Consider the following 17,109-nt stretch of genomic DNA (forward strand, 5'->3'; position numbering starts at 1 on the left):
ATTTTCCCCATTTGAAAAACTAAAAGTTTCAAGATGGCAAACAAACACTTTTGATTAAAAATAAAAAAGACTTGAAATTATCACTATAACCAGTAGATGGCGGCAGAGGAGTACTTATTAGCTATTAGCCAGAAATCGCTTATTAGGCAGTGAAATTTACAAAATATTGGTAATATACTGTTTCTTCTTTGCATTGTTTGTGTGGGTTGGAGTCTTGCCCCCGGCATGTTCTCACCCCATCTCTCTATACCATCTAGTACGAACAAGCCCTTAAACTTGCTGTGCTTATGCCTTGGCTGTTTTCTCCCTGTAACATCATTGACTTTGTGTTCGTCTTGCACAATGACAGCTATACAGTGAGGGTGAAGTAAAGGGCAACATATTGTAAGCAGCACAAGGAACAAATTCAACAGTTGCTTTCTGGTGAGTAGCAGCTGCTTATCTGACATTATTCAGATGAAGCTGGACTTCAGAGGCCTATACCATGCTGAGGCCCTGCAGGAACTCTCTGCGCGCGAGCAGACCTGCGCTCATCAGAGAAGCAGCTTGGCGCTTCTGCTCTTATCAAAGCGGGGCCGGACGTTCTCCATGTCCCCAGGCCCTGCTTTTAAAAAAGCATGAGGAGATGAAGAGTAAAATAAAGCACTGCTTGTACCTGGCCTATGCTAATGTGCCTCTCAGCGTGATGACTTAAGCTCTTCAACATGCATGATGGTTATCGTGGTTAATCGACCCGTTTCTTGTTAACCTAGCAGCCAGACTGAAGAGGTGATAGCTGCCGGCAAGTTTTTTGCACTTGAGAAGCGTTTGGGAGCCAGAACTTTTGTGTTTGTTGTCTTCTTCTGCGTAACTAATTGTAAATTAATAAGCTTGACAGTTTTGTTGCATTATAGCCATGTCAAACTGCAGACAAAATTAAAAAAAGTGATTTGTGTGCCACCATAGTTTTAATTTTAAATTAAAGTTAAAGTCAATGTGAATTGCTGTTCGGAAGCTTGTTTTCAGAGAAAAACAAGATATCAATAAAAGAAAAAGTGGGTTGATTTTATCTATCAGGAATTGCCAGGAACGGAGGAGGAGTTTCAAAGAATGAAAGAATGATTACATTTTAAATAAAGATTATGAAGACTTTCTTTGGAATAACATTACTGATGAATTGTGTACAATAATGCCACAACAGAAAGTGCATGGGGTCAAATTTTATTACATGCAGATCTTCCTGGGTCAGCATATCCTGATTTTTTTTTTCATTTTTAGTTCGATCAGTTCCACCATTTGCTTATTATTGATTGGGAACACAATAAGATTCAATTCATTACCATTTGTTAATGCATTATGTATCATGGACTAAGCAAAACTTTTTACAGCATTTATCGATCTAGGTTAATGTTTATATTTATAAACATACTCTTCTTTGTTAATTCGGTTTGTTCATAATACATTAATGTTAATTTATACCACTTGAAATGTTAAAAATGCATTATTGTATTAAATTAAGATTAACCTAGATTAATACTTTAAAAGAATTATTCATTGCAAGTTTGTGAGACCTATTGCATCAATGTTAACTCATTTAACCTTATTGTAATTGTAAGTGTTACCAATTACTTAAAAACAATTATTCAGTGCAATTTTATTTAGTGTAATATTTTGTAATATTTATGCAAATGAATAATGTTTGAAACCAATTTTTTTATTGTAACAATGTTGGTAGCGTATGTAAATGAACAATGTTTACTCATTCTGTGTTACCTGGAACAAGAAATTCACGTTTAATTGTCAGCAAAAGTCCAGACTTTTGACAGCTCCAAGGCTTTCGTGAAAACTACAGATTATACTTTCGCATTTTTGTATCCCCACCCACAGACAGTCGGATTAACAGAGGGTTAACAAAGGGCATTATGATAAAAATGGAATACTATTGCTTTATTACCTGTATGCAATGGCATTTTGCTTCGGGAGGCATAAAACAGTGTTTGTAGTCATCCAGTTTGAAATGTTGACTCCAAAAACAGTTTTTTTCAGATTGCCCGTCGCAGTGTTCTCTCCATATTTACAATTCTTTGCTGCCTTTAGCCCTCTGCCTACAACGCACTGGATCTTTCACTGGAAACCAAAAGTAACTCACTGCCACTAAACGTTTATTATTTAAATTTTTGCACTTGGGAGCAATACATGTCCATACCATTATAACTAAGTTTGCTAAGTAGGATTTCAAGGCAAGGCAGTGCTTGACTCTTGTCAAGCGGGTCCATAGCAAACTGGTGGGAGTGGCCTTGGACGGCAACATGCCCAGTGCGTTATGGGTGTTGAATTTTCTAACCTATTTGGCAAAAGGGAAGACAACAGCCTTTGCTCTGTTTTCTCTAGTCAGGCAGCACTGATTAAAAAAACACTCCCTTCTACTGCATAGGCAGACAAGTTTTATTGTAAGCCCTTTTTGCAAGCGGTGAATAGAATGATTCCTCTTTGGCCTTGTCCATAACATGAAGTATTACTCTTACCCTCATATTTTAGGCTGCATAATGGTGTCTGTGCATTAATTATGCAAACAGACATTTTGACATGGTTTTTTATGCACGTTTTGATGCAGCTAACCCCATGACCTGTAAGCATTTGAGGATTTTAGTGCTTGCTTTCTGCTGACAACTGGAAATCTTTTATGCAGAGTACCACAATAGATGCGAGAAGGTAAAATGTATTCCTCCCTTCTTTCATGCAGCAAACTGTTTGAGCTGATTTACATTATTCCTTGCATCTATGAGTTCATCAATGTGACATCTGATATAAATTTAGCCAAAACCAGGAACTATTGGACCATCTGTTTGCTCCAGCTGAGCTCGTCTCATAAACGTCTCAAACAGCAGCTGCCATCACAGAGAAAAGGAATTGTTCCAGCATCATTAGACCTACAGGCTTTTCAAATATGACTCTATTATTTCTGGTTTGTTCTATTCTCCTTGTGCTAATTTTTGAACTATAATGAGTTTTCAAGGGAAAATATTCATGGGCTGCCAAATCAGATGAACATGTAGGACCGCTTGTGTATTGAAATGCTTGAGGTCAGTTTGGTTCAGACTTATCGCGTTGTGCCGAGGAGAATTTAAGATGACTAATCACACCGAGCTCATGTTAGACAGGTTTATCAGAAATACGTGCCATATGACTGTGAGGGTACAGCCATCTAAAGTTTGCATCACAATGCTCAATCTTATTAACACTTTGCCACTGGTGAGTTAATATCTAATGGCAGTTTAATCTGAACAGTAATTAGGTGCCTGGCTGATTAAATCGGATATGCATGTTGAAGCTTATTTGTGTATTTGCATGAATGCCAGGGGAGGAGATTGCCTCAATTTCCTGCAAGAGAATGTCCTTCCTCAGCCTTGAACAGCTTCTTGGTAAAGTCTGATGTCCTTTATCATTACAGCAGTTCACTGTGCAGGTTCTTTCATTTAAATATGAATTTAGAGAACTGATTTATTTTCAGTTCACCTTCTGTGAAGCTGATTTTTGGAAATTCAATATTTATTAATTTATTTATATTTTAATGCAAATAATGATTTTGGAGCATGATAGACACCCCAATGGTTACTCTTAGGGATTCGCCGATGTATTGGCCAATTATCGGTATCTGATAAAAGCAATTATTTTTTTCTATTGGCCATCGTCCAATTGTTTAAATGGGGGGTGAAATGCTCATTTTCACTCAATCTCCTGTTAATCTTGAGTACCTATAGAGTAGTATTGCATCCTTCATATCTCCAAAAAGTCTTTAGTTTTATTATATTTATAAAAGAAAGATAGGCTGTACCGAGTCTTTCTGGAAAAAAACGAGCGGCTGAAGGCGGGCCGTGTGGGCGGAGCTAAAGCTGTGCTAACGCGCCGAGCTAAAAACACACAGAGACATTTGAAGCAGTTTTACTCACCGCCCGGTTCCAACGCATGACCGCGAACCTTTATCATTGTGAATTAAGACATCGATCCTTAAGCATTAGACGATCTGCAAATCCGTCGATCTGGGCTTTGTTTATAAAACAATCATCGTCGAAATGCAGGGAACAAACAGTCTTGCACAACTCCGTTGATGCTCAGAAAAAACAAACTCCATCCACTGGTCCCTTAACGCTGGGTTCTTTGGGAATCTGTGCAGGGTTGTCTTGCCCTGGCAACCAAAAACCCACTTCTTTGGTGACATTGACTTCCCTAAAGCCGAGCATAGCGCTTTGATGGGCGTACTGCTTTCGCTCTCTCGCGCTGGTCTACGAGTGCGCGCGTGCCCGCGTGCCCGCGTCCTTCCGGAGATGTGCTCCTTCCTCGTATAAGGAAATTCCGCTACATCTGACGTCACAGATGCCCATACTCGAAAAAAACTTTCCGAAACTTGTGACAAACCGGAAGGAGCATTTTTGGAACAGAAATACTCCTTCAAACGTACAATTTAATTTTTGAAACTTTGTCCATGTTTAGCATGGGGATCCAACTCTTTAACAGTGTAAAAAACTCAGTATGCATGAAATAGCATTTCCCCCCCCACCCCTTTAAAAATAGCTGATGATCAGGGCTGATTATATCCTGTCAATACAAAGGGGACGGGAAAACGTGTCAGACTGCAACTTATACTGTGGAAAAGAAAATGTCTCTTGTGTTAAATTTAGGGCTTTCTAAGTTAATGCAACAATAACACCCTAACATTTAAAAAAAACAGTGACGTTAAACAGGCTATTGCCAGGTCTGCGTTTTTCCATGCTCCAAACATTATTTGTAGCGCACCTCCCATCCATTAATCGCAAAGAGCTTTGTTACTTCTGATAAGAAACAAAGTCTCAGCTTTCAGATTCTGTTCATTTTATCACATAATTGAAACAATAAATGTGACTAGACAGATCGTTTTAGCACATCAGTTCAGTGCGAGTCATCACTTCCTTTTTAATACAAGTGATAACATGAAAAACATGCATGAACATCAGAAGATATGTGGAAAGATACAGCACAACTTACCGAAATGTATCATGTCTCATGTAATTGCTCAGTCAGTCTTTAAAACCACAGAAAGATGTGGCTAAAGCAGCTTGTAAACAATATGTGACTTTGCAATTGTCTCAGGAAAGTTATCCAATGTTCACAGTTTGTTCGTTGTCTATAAAAAACACTTAGAGAGGAGCTTATTTACTGAATAAAATTGTCATGAAGACAAGTGTTTATATGCAACTGAGTTTACATTTCAGTTTTTTTCTTTAAGAAAATCAGATATATGTATTGGGATCGTCAGATATCATTTTGAGTAATCTGCTATCGGAATATACGAAGAAATGTAGCATCGGTGCATCTCGAGTTACTCTCGTATGACTCTTTTATAAAGCATACATCCATCCATCCATCTTCTACCGCTTATCCGGGGCCGGGTCGCGGGGGCAGCAGTCTAAGCAGGGATGCCCAGACTTCCCTCTCCCTCGACACTTCCTCCAGCTCTTCCGGGGGGACACCGAGGCGTTCCCAGGCCAGCCGGGAGACATAGTCTCTCCAGCGTGTCCTAGGTCTTCCACGGGGTCTCCTCCCAGTGGGACGCGCCCGGAACACCTTCCCGGGAAGGCGTCCAGGAGGCATCCGGAAAAGATGCCCGAGCCACCTCAACTGACCCCTCTCAATGTGGAGGAGCAGCGGCTCTACTCTGAGCTCCTCCCGAGTGACCGAGCTTCTCACCCTATCTCTAAGGGAGCGCCCAGCCACCCTGCGGAGAAAGCTCATTTCGGCCGCTTGTATCCGGGATCTTGTCCTTTCGGTCATGACCCAAAGCTCATGACCATAGGTGAGAGTAGGAACGTAGATTGACCGGTAAATCGAGAGCTTCGCCTTGCGGCTCAGCTCCTTTTTCACCACGACAGACCGGTACAGCGACCGCATTACTGCAGAAGCTGCACCGATCCGTCTGTCAATCTCCCGTTCCATCCTTCCCTCACTCGTGAACAAGACCCCGAGATACTTGAACTCCTCCACTTGAGGCAGGAACTCTCCACCAACCTGAAGCGGGCAAGCCACCCTTTTCCGACTGAGGACCATGGCCTCGGATTTGGAGGTGCTGATTCTCATCCCAGCCGCTTCACACTCGGCTGCAAACCGTCCCAGTGCATGCTGGAGGTCCTGGTTTGATGAGGCCAACACGACCACATCATCCGCAAAGAGCAGAGATGAAATCGTGTGGTCCCCAAACCTGACCCCCTCCGGCCCCTGGCTGCGCCTAGAAATTCTGTCCATAAAAATTATGAACAGAACCGGCGACAAAGGGCAGCCCTGCCGGAGTCCAACACGCACCGGGAACAAGTCTGACTTACTGCTGGCAATACGAACCAAGCTCCTACTCCGGTCGTACAGGGACCGGATAGCCCTTAGCAAAGGGCCCCGGACCCCATACTCCCAGAGCACCCTCCACAAGATGCCACGAGGGACACAGTCGAATGCCTTCTCCAAATCCACAAAACACATGTGGATAGGTTGGGCAAACTCTATAACGCGCCGCTTTATAACTCTATAAAGCATACAGTTTTAAGTAAATAGTGATAAATAATTTTTGGGTGAACTATCCCTTTAATTGTTTTTTGTTGTAGACATTAATCTGCGGACACATCAAAAATATTGTGCACTTGACATATGAAGTCGGCTCGTAATTTCTACAGCCATACGTTTTCTCTTGATGATATTTCTGGATTCTGGCCTCAGGATATGGAGATTTATCTCATAAAGATGCTCTGAGAAAGAGCAGCTATGCATTTACTGCTCATCCTAGTGAGGATGGATTGTAATCTGCCCACAGGGAGAGAGTGATTCTCAGTGAAATTGCACAGAATAACATCTTTCACAGGGGTTTCTTTGTGGTAACCTTGCGGTCCTTTATTCGTAATGATTTTAAGATGGAAACTCACTCTGCCATCTGCTGTCAGGAAATGCTTTTAATGGATAGTGGAAGGTGTTCTCTGACTCATGCCTTCATTATTTTTCAACAATAGGAAAATAGTTCGCTGACAAGACAAGGGAATTTTTGTTTGACATGTTTTGTTTTTATTAGTTACATTAATATTCTAACTAAGGCTGGGTGAAAATAATAACTACATGACACCTTTGATTGAACATGATTATGAAATTTAAATTGCAAGTTGCTCGGAAATTAGATGTGGGGTGGATGCTTGTGCGGCGAGTATTTGAGACCAGATTAGGTTAGTGAAGGTGTCGTTTTTAATATGCTGGTATGTTCAGGTTCAGGTAAGATGAGAATGCCCACAGCATCGTATTTGATGGCTGTTGGAAAGGAGAAATACTTGTAAATTCCTTGATTGGTTGGTCACTGTGAATTACACGCTGACTCATTTGCTCCAGGGTAGACACCAGTCATTCAGTAATTACAGCACTTCCTTTAATGGGGGATGATCACCTATGTTTATGAGATTGCTCACTAAACAGGGGAGAGTGGGGAATTTATTTAAAAAGTACTTTGGTACTATCATCAAGGGAAAAGGAGGATAGAGATAAAACCTGTCTGATAAAAATTATTAGCATTTATAATGCAAGACCATAGAAATATGACATCCTTGATCGTTTTCTTGGAACGACGGGTTTCTTTTTGTCAGAGCTCCTTTGGATTCTTTGAAGAAATGTTGGCCCCTTCAAAATGTAATAGTACTTCCTGCATTTGGAGACAAAGCTTACTGTTAGTTTAGCCACAACTACTGGCACATTTTACCCAGCAAGATATCATTCTGGAGAGAAAGGTTTCATTTAATAATTCATGTTTTTTTTGTTTTAAAGAAATTAACACACTTATTCAGCAAGGATGCATTGAATAGATCAAAAGTCACAGTAGGGGTGGGCGATATGACCAAATTCTTATTTCATAATAATAGAAATTTTGTTTCACTATAACAATACATACGATTACACAATATAGTTATTTTGTGTTATTTTATCTCATTTCTGGTATTAAAAATAAGAAAAAATAAGCAAATTACAAACAATAGGGCAAGTACAATACAACAAAAATTTGGATTAAACAAATTTCCATAAAAATATTAAGCGGCACAACAACATTGATACATCGATCATAATTAGAAATGTTTCTTGAGCACCAAAGCAACATATTAGAATGATTCTGAAAACTGAAGTCATGTGACTGAAGACTGGAGTAATGATGCTGAAAATTCCAGCTTAGGGAATACATTACATAAAATATATTCAAAGAGACTGTTAGATCTGTTAGATTACTGTTTTTACTGTATTTTTAATCAAGTAAATGCAGGCTTGGTGATCATAAGATGCCAGAACCTTTTAAACACTTATGTATGTATTTATTTAATTGTTTTATTATTATTATTTTAGGTTAATGGGCTGACACAGCTTACCCCACTCATTTTGATAAACCGCACTGATTGGTTTAATCAGAGCAGTGATCGTATAGCACACGTTGTAAATTCCTCAAAAAGGTGCTGCTGCTAATGTGCACAGCTGAATTGGACGCGTGTGAGTTGTGATTAGTTTGTGATTAGTTTGTATCTCATAACCAGTGGCCAGCCGCCTCTGAATCCTCTGGGGACTGAAGGTGTAGCTGTCCTCTGCTCATCGGATATTACTGTTGGTCAGAGGTGGTGCACCGATGGCCTCTCCAGCAGGATTCATTTCAGCTCCCTCCAGAGGAACGTGCTCTCTGTCCCTGCTGATGAATGCTGGGAGTGTGAGGAGACTATCGTACCCGGTGTCAGGCAGCTAGCTCTCATAATAGAGCGTGATAGCATCAGACTAGCACTGGGCCGCTCTGCACTCTTTCCCAAACCTCAAAATAGGAAATGTCTAAATTACACTTGCTAATAGAATGCAGAGACGGCGATTCTTCTTTTTTGCCCTCCCGCCGCTTGGTTTTTAATTTTCTCTCTATCAGGAACAGAGCACATCTCATTTGATATGAAATAAAAGGCTTTCTCTTATCAGCTATTTGAAAAGAAGAGTTGTAGGGGGCAGGAGAGGACTTTTGCAGGCGGCCACGCTTCAGACACCCAGCCTCCTGTCTTTTTATAAACAGTGGGATATCAGCGCTTAAAGGTGGTATCAGCGATTTCAGGCCCAAACATAAATGATCACATTCATCTAATATTTCGCTAGCTGCACGCCCCATAAGCATGCTGTCAAAAAAACGCGTCTCTCTAGGTAGCCTAGGCTCTGAGATCTGCACACAAAAACAGTTGGTATCAACATCACTCAAAACCAAAATAAATAGCGTTCCAACCAATCACCGACAGGGGCGGGTGTTGTGAGGTTTTGCGCTCGTGCACGGCTGCCTGTGACGGCTGCACGCGAAAACCTCACAACACCCGCCCCTGTCGGTGATTGGTTGGAACACTATTTGTTTGGGTTTTGATTGTTTGGCCAAACAGACTGAAAACAGCTGTTTTTGTGTGCAGATCTCAGAGCCTAGGCTACCTAGAGAGATGCGCTTTTTTGACAGCATGCCTATGGGGCGTGCAGCTAGCGAAATATTAGATGAATGTGATCATTTATGTTTGGGCCTGAAATCGCTGATACCACCTTTAATATACACCCCCTCGCATTTAACTTGCTATCACTGAATGATTAAAGGGTAGCTATTAATATACTAATCAAATGAGTAAGCTTCAGTTATTTTGTAATGCAGCAGTTTTTTTTACTTAAAGGCCCCCCATTTTCCAAAACAATATACACAGTTACCCCATACTGGGATATTTCCTTTACTGATCCTTTACTGATATTTCCTCTGCTGTAATTTGGAAAACGTTTATCGAAAAGAATTCTGATGTTTTAAGTTAATAATATATGAATAATATTGTATGAATATATTTTAGCATTATATGATTCATTTGGTGATTCCAAAATTTTCAAGATTCCGGATTCAGAATATTCCAGATTCTCTATATATTCTTCAATATAAAAAAAGTCGTTATTGAGAGGAAAAAATAAATTGATTGCAATTAACTTTTTTTTTTTTTTTACGTGGTTTTCCGCTTCGAGGCTGAGATGCTGCTGTTCCTAAACGCTTCCACTTTCCAATGATATCACTTCCAGTTGACCGTGGAATATCTAGCAGGGGTGCAATTTCTGGCTTATTTCAAAGATGGCATCCTATCACAGTACCACGCTTGAATTCACTGAGCTCTTCAGAACAACCTGTTTTTTTCGCAGATGTTTGTAGACTGCATCACTAGGTGCTAGATTTTATGTACCTGTGGCAATGGGATTGAAACACCTGAATTCAATAATTAAGATGTGTGTCCCAATACTTGTCCATATAGTAGATACAGTGCCTTGCAAAAGTATTTGTACCCCTTTTTTCCACATTTTGTTATGTTGGTTCCTTATGTTAAACTACTTTAAAATACTCTTTTCACATCAGTCTACACTCCATACACCATAATGATAAAGCAGAGAACAGATTTGTGACAACTTTATTAAATATTAAAAACTGAAAAATCCCAGATAATTGGAGTGATGTTTGTCATTTTGTAGGTTTCTCCCATCTTCATAAATGATCAACTAAAGTGACCATCAGCTTCTTGGTCACCACTCTCTAACCTAGGCCCTTCTCTTTCGATTGCTCAGTTTGACCTGGAGGCCAGCTCCTGGAAGAGGCCTGGTTGATCCAAACTTCTTCCATTAAGTATTATGGAGGCTACTTGCTTCTATGAACCTTCAATGCAGCAGCATTTTTATTTGTAGTCTTCCCCAGATCTGTGTATTGACACAATCCTGTCTCTGAGCTCTTCCGGCAGTTCCTATGACCTCATGGATTGGTTTTTGCTCTAATATGCATTTTCAGCTGTTAGACCTTTTATTGAGAGGTGTTTGCCTTTCCAAATCACACCCATTCAATTGAATTTGCCACAGGTTACTGTAACTCCTGAGCTAAATTTCACGTATCCCAGAAAAGGGCATGAATACTTATGTTTTTTTATTTTTAATAAATTTGCAAAGCTGTCACACATCTGTTTTTTGCTTTGTCATTATGGTGTATGGAGTTTAGATTGGTGTGAAGAAAAAAGTAATTTAAAGTAGTTTAACAAGGCAGCAACATGGGAAAATGAAGAGGTAGAAAAACTTTCTGAAGGCACTGTATATATTTATATATATATTAATACATTCATATATTTAAAATAAAAACACATACTAAACAAACATTGAATATTTTTATGTGCCCCTTAACCGACATCATAGAACCATGAACATGCGAATGTGTCGTTAAATCATTGAAATATTGATTTAAAGTCTCAGGGGTGCTCCAAGTAAAATATTTTACATCTGATCTTAGAGGTTTAACTGATAAAATAATTGGGAATCTTTGCTGTATTATCAGATCAAAAGCACACACATCCAATATATTGCTCAGATTGGGTGCTCAACAAGAAAATTAATAAAAAAGGAAAAAAAGTCAGCACAACATGGCTCCAAAAATGTGAAAAATTTAATAATAGACACACACACAGGTGGTAAAGTTCCAAGCACGTAGGCTCTTCGTCAGACCAATCTTTGCTGTATTACAACTAATCCATGATGAGAATGACTCCTAGAAGACTGAAAGCATCGTCTCACTTTCTCTTCTTGTCATCAGTCCTTGGGGCTGACAGACTTAAAAAAAAAAAAAAAAAAACCTGTCCAGGCACGATGCCAGTGTAGGACTTCCCCACCACATTGAACAACTTGCCTAATGTTGCCTCTTGAGACTGCTCGAATGATGCTTTTTCCCCATTGTTTTTTAGTGGCTGGTTGTTGAAATAATTGATTTGACCTACTTTAACATTTGTCATTAGTCATCTGCAAGTTTATCAGCCGCGGTGCATTTAATTACGGCGAAGAGGCAAATTAATCGTCTGTAGGCTCTGGTCCCTCTCATGGGGAGGGGGATTTCCCTTTACCGCTGTCAGGACTATTACCATAATAACGAAAAAGCAATTAGATTGACTTTTAGAAATGGCAGTCAATTATACTGACTGGAACTAGATTGTCGAGTGTCCGATAAAGTAGCTTTCCACTTATGCAATACAGGATGAGCTAAATAACCCAAAAGCACCGGTTTAGGGACACACTGCCTACCTCGAGACTTCTTTAAAGGCTAGACAGTGTTTGTGCCGACTCTGGCCATCAATGAATATGTCATTCATGGCTTATATTAGGGCTATTAAAGTGTAGGGGAGGATGATTTGAATCCTCATTATGGCTTCTAGCTTATGATGTTTTCAGAATTTCAAGATTAATGAGCCACAACAAGGCTGGTTCCATGTTTTCAGTGCAGACGACATTATCAGGCCAAGTTTCTTAAGCTAATAGCTTTGATCTTAATGTGAATAATGAGGGCTTTTATTTCTAACACACACAGACAAGTAATCTCTTTTAAATTTATACTAAAAGAGCAGTACAAGTGTATCTAAAGTGATGTGGAAAGCGAGGGTGATATTATCAAGTCTTCTTCCTAATGTTTTAGAAGATTTTTACTTGGGCTGTATGCTTCAGAATAGCAAAACTGAAATTTGTTTTGTTTGATGTACTCCATTACACATGCTTATTCAGAGATTTATAAATGGTCATGTTTATGCAAATGATCAAGCTTTTTAAAGCTCAATTTGTAAATACATTTTTTTTTTACCAAAAATGTGTTTGTTTTTGTTTGTTCATTGCATATTTTCTATTACCAATCCAGAAAAGCACAAGGATTCTTACAAGGAAGCCATTGGCAGATAATAAGCTAAATCAGGCCTGATTATTTTAACCGTAGTGCTAAAAAAAGGGATTCCTTGATCAAACACTGGCCGCTTTCCATCTCCTTATGATTCATTTTAGGGCATAACATGACCATATTGCTCAGTAATCTCTTTCAGTTTCTTAAATTAAAATTTAAGTACAAAATTGTTTATGTTGGATATATATGATTAATGAATACATACACGCACAAAAGTGTATAAATGTATATGAGATTTTTTTTAAGGACTTCATACTATTATTCAGCAAGGAAGCATTAAATTGATCAAAATTGATTTGACAGTAAAGACATTTATAATGTTACAAAAGTTTTGTGTTTCAAATAAATGCTGTTCTTTTGAACTTTCTATTTATCAAAGATTCCTGAAAAAAGTACTGTGTAATTTTTTCCATAAGCCAACATTAGTAATAATAAGAAATCATTCTCAAGCACCAAATCAGCATATTAGAATGATTTCTGAAGGATCATGTGACACTGAAGACTGAAGTAATGATACTGAAAATTCAGCTTTACCATCACAGGAATAAATTACATTTAAAAATATATTTAAACGGAAAACATTTTTTTTAAATTGTAATAAAAATCCACAATTTTACTGTTTTTACTATATATTTTTATCAAATAAATACAGCCCTGAGCAGGTTTTTTCAAAAACATAAAAAGATAGATAGAAAGAAGATAGAAAACCGTCTCTAACATCTTTCCAATTAGTCTTGCTTTATCACATTCTGTAGGACGTGTGACATTGGTATTATCATTGTTTATGCATTAATTGACATACAGTATATTATACATTTCATTATACATGTCTGATCTTTAAGGACATGGTTACACAGCAGATACCTTTTCTTTGATGCAGGAAAAAAAGCAGACAGTGATACAGCAGTTTACTTTAAATGTAGATTTAGCAATTTTGTGAAATAAAAATAGTGAAGTACAGGGAAAAAAATGCTAACAGCCATGACGGCCTCAAAACTGCACAAAAAGATTTAACCCAGTGGAGTACCTTAACTGAAATACAATTTTCCCAGTATTGAGGTCCCTACATCAAAGAGAGAAGCAGAACATCTCAGTCTGTGCTTGTTCTGTCTTTTGAGTCACCTATTGTTGATGGAGGAATGAGGGTTCAGAAGATTGTAAGCAAATTTGCTCTACAAAACCTCCGCGTTTGCCCTCTCCAAGGTGCAACGAGTGTTTGGTATGCAATTTCACGTCTGGGCGTCAAATTGACTGCGTCCTGTACTTAGTAGAGATCGCTCGCTGATGGAATGATACGCTGTTGTTATCTCAAGCTGTCTCACAGGAAGCGACTGCTGCATGATGGGAAAATGGATGGAGATTACTTTGATCAACACTCTCATTAACTCTTCTTTTTTTCCCCTTCAGCACGTAAACAGACTAATTTTGCATATGTCTGTCAAAGCCATGTTCAGTCACTCACAAGATTCTCAGACTTATTTTTTTCTCCTTGCTTCTTGAGATACAAGTTCTCTGAGAACTTTTGGACAGAATTGGGATTAAAAAAAGACCTGATACAGTACTTTCTGAACTTCGTGAAGAAAATATTAAAACATAATGATGACCTACACCACCGTATGAGGCTCTCAGGGCAGCCTTGACCGAAACAATCTATTCTTTAATTTGGAGAACTTTTGTTGTTGTTTTATCTGTTGTACTTCTCTAATGCCCCAAAACAAAATTCCTTATATGCCCCAATCAATAGGAAGGCAACACAAATGAGGTCTACCGCTATAGATATCCTCCTGTTTGGCATATCAATTAAATATGAGTTTTGCTTTCACATAGAATACTCTATAACACTTTACAAAAAGGTTAATTAACTAATGTTAGCAATACATTTGTTACAGTATTTATTAATATTTGTCAATGTTAGTTAATAAAAATACAGCTGTTCATTTGTTTGTTCATGTTAGTTCACAGTGCATTAATAATGTTAACAAATACAACCTTTGATTTTATTAACATTACTAAATGTTGAAATTAATATTAACTAAGATTAATAAATGCTGAAGAAGTATTGTTCTTAGTTCATGTTAACTAAGGTAGTTAACTAATTAACCTTATTGTAAACGTGTTACCGAATACTCTTAAATACAGAGATCGCATCAGCAGTTATTACATTTTAGAAATTTTATGGTTTTTTGATTATTTTTCAAAACTTAAATGAATTCTTACACATTTAATAGTCTCATCAACAAGTATCATTGTCAACTGTGATTGACAGTAGATTGCTTGCTGCCTTGTGATCCCATATATGATGTCAAATCTGCCGTGACATGCCTAAAAACTTTTTTTTTTTTTTTTATGATCTGACACAGCATTAACTCTCGTATGTAGATGCCCCGTTTCCCACGGTGTAATAAACTTCACACACACAACAATTATACATAAATGCATTTATTATTAATAGTTTCAGACATGACTGTGGTGGACTGAAAACAAGGTTGAGCTGCACATTGGCAGCAGTTTCAGTGCAGTCCACTCTTGCTGACAGTGGTGGTGTGTGAGTTAGTGGGATGCGTAGACTATTGGCAGAGCACTGATAAGACTCAGTGCTGAAGTGGCGGGCGTCTGTGTGCGGGTGAGCTGATAATATTCAGGATTGTTGACTTGTACTCCATAGACTTATTCACAGCTTTATGACAAACTTTTTAGCTGAGCACCACCTCCTCATCTCTATCATTTTTACTCCAGCAGATCCATACCCTCTGGAGCCTTTGTGTGCATATCTCCACCATTCTGATGATCCAGCCACCCTTTATCAGGCGGTTGGTTTTAAGATGTGTTCACACTAGGCTTTCAGCATGCAAAATTGCTTCTGACCCGACTAAGAACATCGGTGACAGTCAATTTGTGACTTTTACATCCTCTATTGGTCAAATATCTTTTTGCTTTTCACAAAAGATCACTTTTTGCATCTAATTTGGTTTCTGGTCTGGAAATATCCGGATTTTCTTTCTCCTTTGAGAATTAAGAAATGAGAGAGTCTAACAGCTGTTCTGTTGAAACTCGGCCAGGTCGGGGGTTGCGTTTTTGTTCTTATTGCTTTCCTCGTCTCTGCTGTCCTGTGGCGCCTCAAGCAACATTTGTGTTGTGAAAGTTGCAGATTTTAATTGAGTTTTCAATTGGTGAAAGATTCTGTTTTGCTGCTTATGAACTCAGCGGATCTCAGCCTTCACAGGCGGCTCCGCTGAAACTAGATTACACTGGATTTAAAGGCTACAGCTCCGCGGCACTGGAAGAAGCCCAAGTTTGTTGTTGTGAACAACCAGCATCTCAGATTTTATTGTTTTTCACAAACTTTTACAAGACATAATCATATAAAGGAAATAACTGAATCTTTATATCTTGCCGTAAAGCTGAAGTGAGAAATTTCAACCAAACTGCTGGTTGCAAAAATAATTGTTTCCAGACATCTTATACTGCAACATCTAACACTCGTCTTCCATTGTTTATAAAACAGTTAGTCTCGCCTCAAACTCAAGCCATTGGTTGTCCTGGAAGACGACCATTTATTTATGTATATTTTTTTCATTTGATTGCACCTCCTAATGTGTGTTACATTTTGTTCCTAGCATTGACCATTCAAAGGAATTGTGATGGTCCCCCTCCAGTCCCCCAAAACCGGTCCGTGGCGGATACAGAGGAACTGGCTGCCACCTATGAGCGTAAACTCATCGAGGTGAGTACTAAAGCTTCATTAGCAAGCAACACTTGCCCTTTCCTGCTGCAACCTCAGTGTCATGTAATGTAAACCAACACTTAACACTTCAAATTTCAGCAAACTGGTTCAATAATCAGGGCTCGACAAAAAGGACTACGCGATGGCATGAGGCTAGTGTGAACGGCGCTCGGGACAGTTGATGGACATGTCAGGACATTATCGTCACGGAAGTTTATAATTTGCATGTGTTTTCATGCCTTGCCAGTTTAAATATAAATTTAAGTATAATAATATTACGCTCAAGAAGACGCGAAAGAGAACTCGATTCTTTTGGCACTTGAACGGACAAATTTAAACAAAATTATGTCAGAATACCCGTCTTAGAGAGTATCTTCATAAGCACAGTTGGTTATGTCTAAAGTGAACGTAAACAGTTGAGAAATAAAATGCACGTTTAACACTATATTCAATCCGGGCATTAGGTCTTAAAGTGACAGCAGCCTAATATAACTGCTGCTGTCAAACAACAAAGGACAAAGAAAAAGATCACTCACTGCTTTCGACTCAATAACTTTTGTAACTTTAATAAGGATTAATCTATATTTAATTTATACAGTGACGACTATGTTGTGTTATTTTACATTTGATTACTTTATTC

The 17,109-nt window shown here is 38.6% G+C and overlaps 1 protein-coding gene across 5 annotated transcripts in view; it reads left to right on the plus strand.

The window, feature by feature from the left end:
* The window catches only part of snx29 (sorting nexin 29), a 119,141-nt gene that overhangs the window by 43,449 nt on the left and 58,583 nt on the right, over window positions 1-17,109 (plus strand). For all 5 annotated transcript variants that reach the window (XM_081393121.1, XM_081393119.1, XM_081393120.1 and 2 more), the window contains one exon: window positions 16,363-16,469. In XM_081393121.1, coding sequence (XP_081249247.1) covers window positions 16,363-16,469 — 107 coding nt within the window. The remainder of the gene's footprint in view (window positions 1-16,362; window positions 16,470-17,109) is intronic.

The sequence above is a fragment of the Scardinius erythrophthalmus genome, assembly GCF_964197995.2.
Source record: "Scardinius erythrophthalmus genome assembly, chromosome: 18".
NCBI lineage: Eukaryota > Metazoa > Chordata > Actinopteri > Cypriniformes > Leuciscidae > Scardinius > Scardinius erythrophthalmus.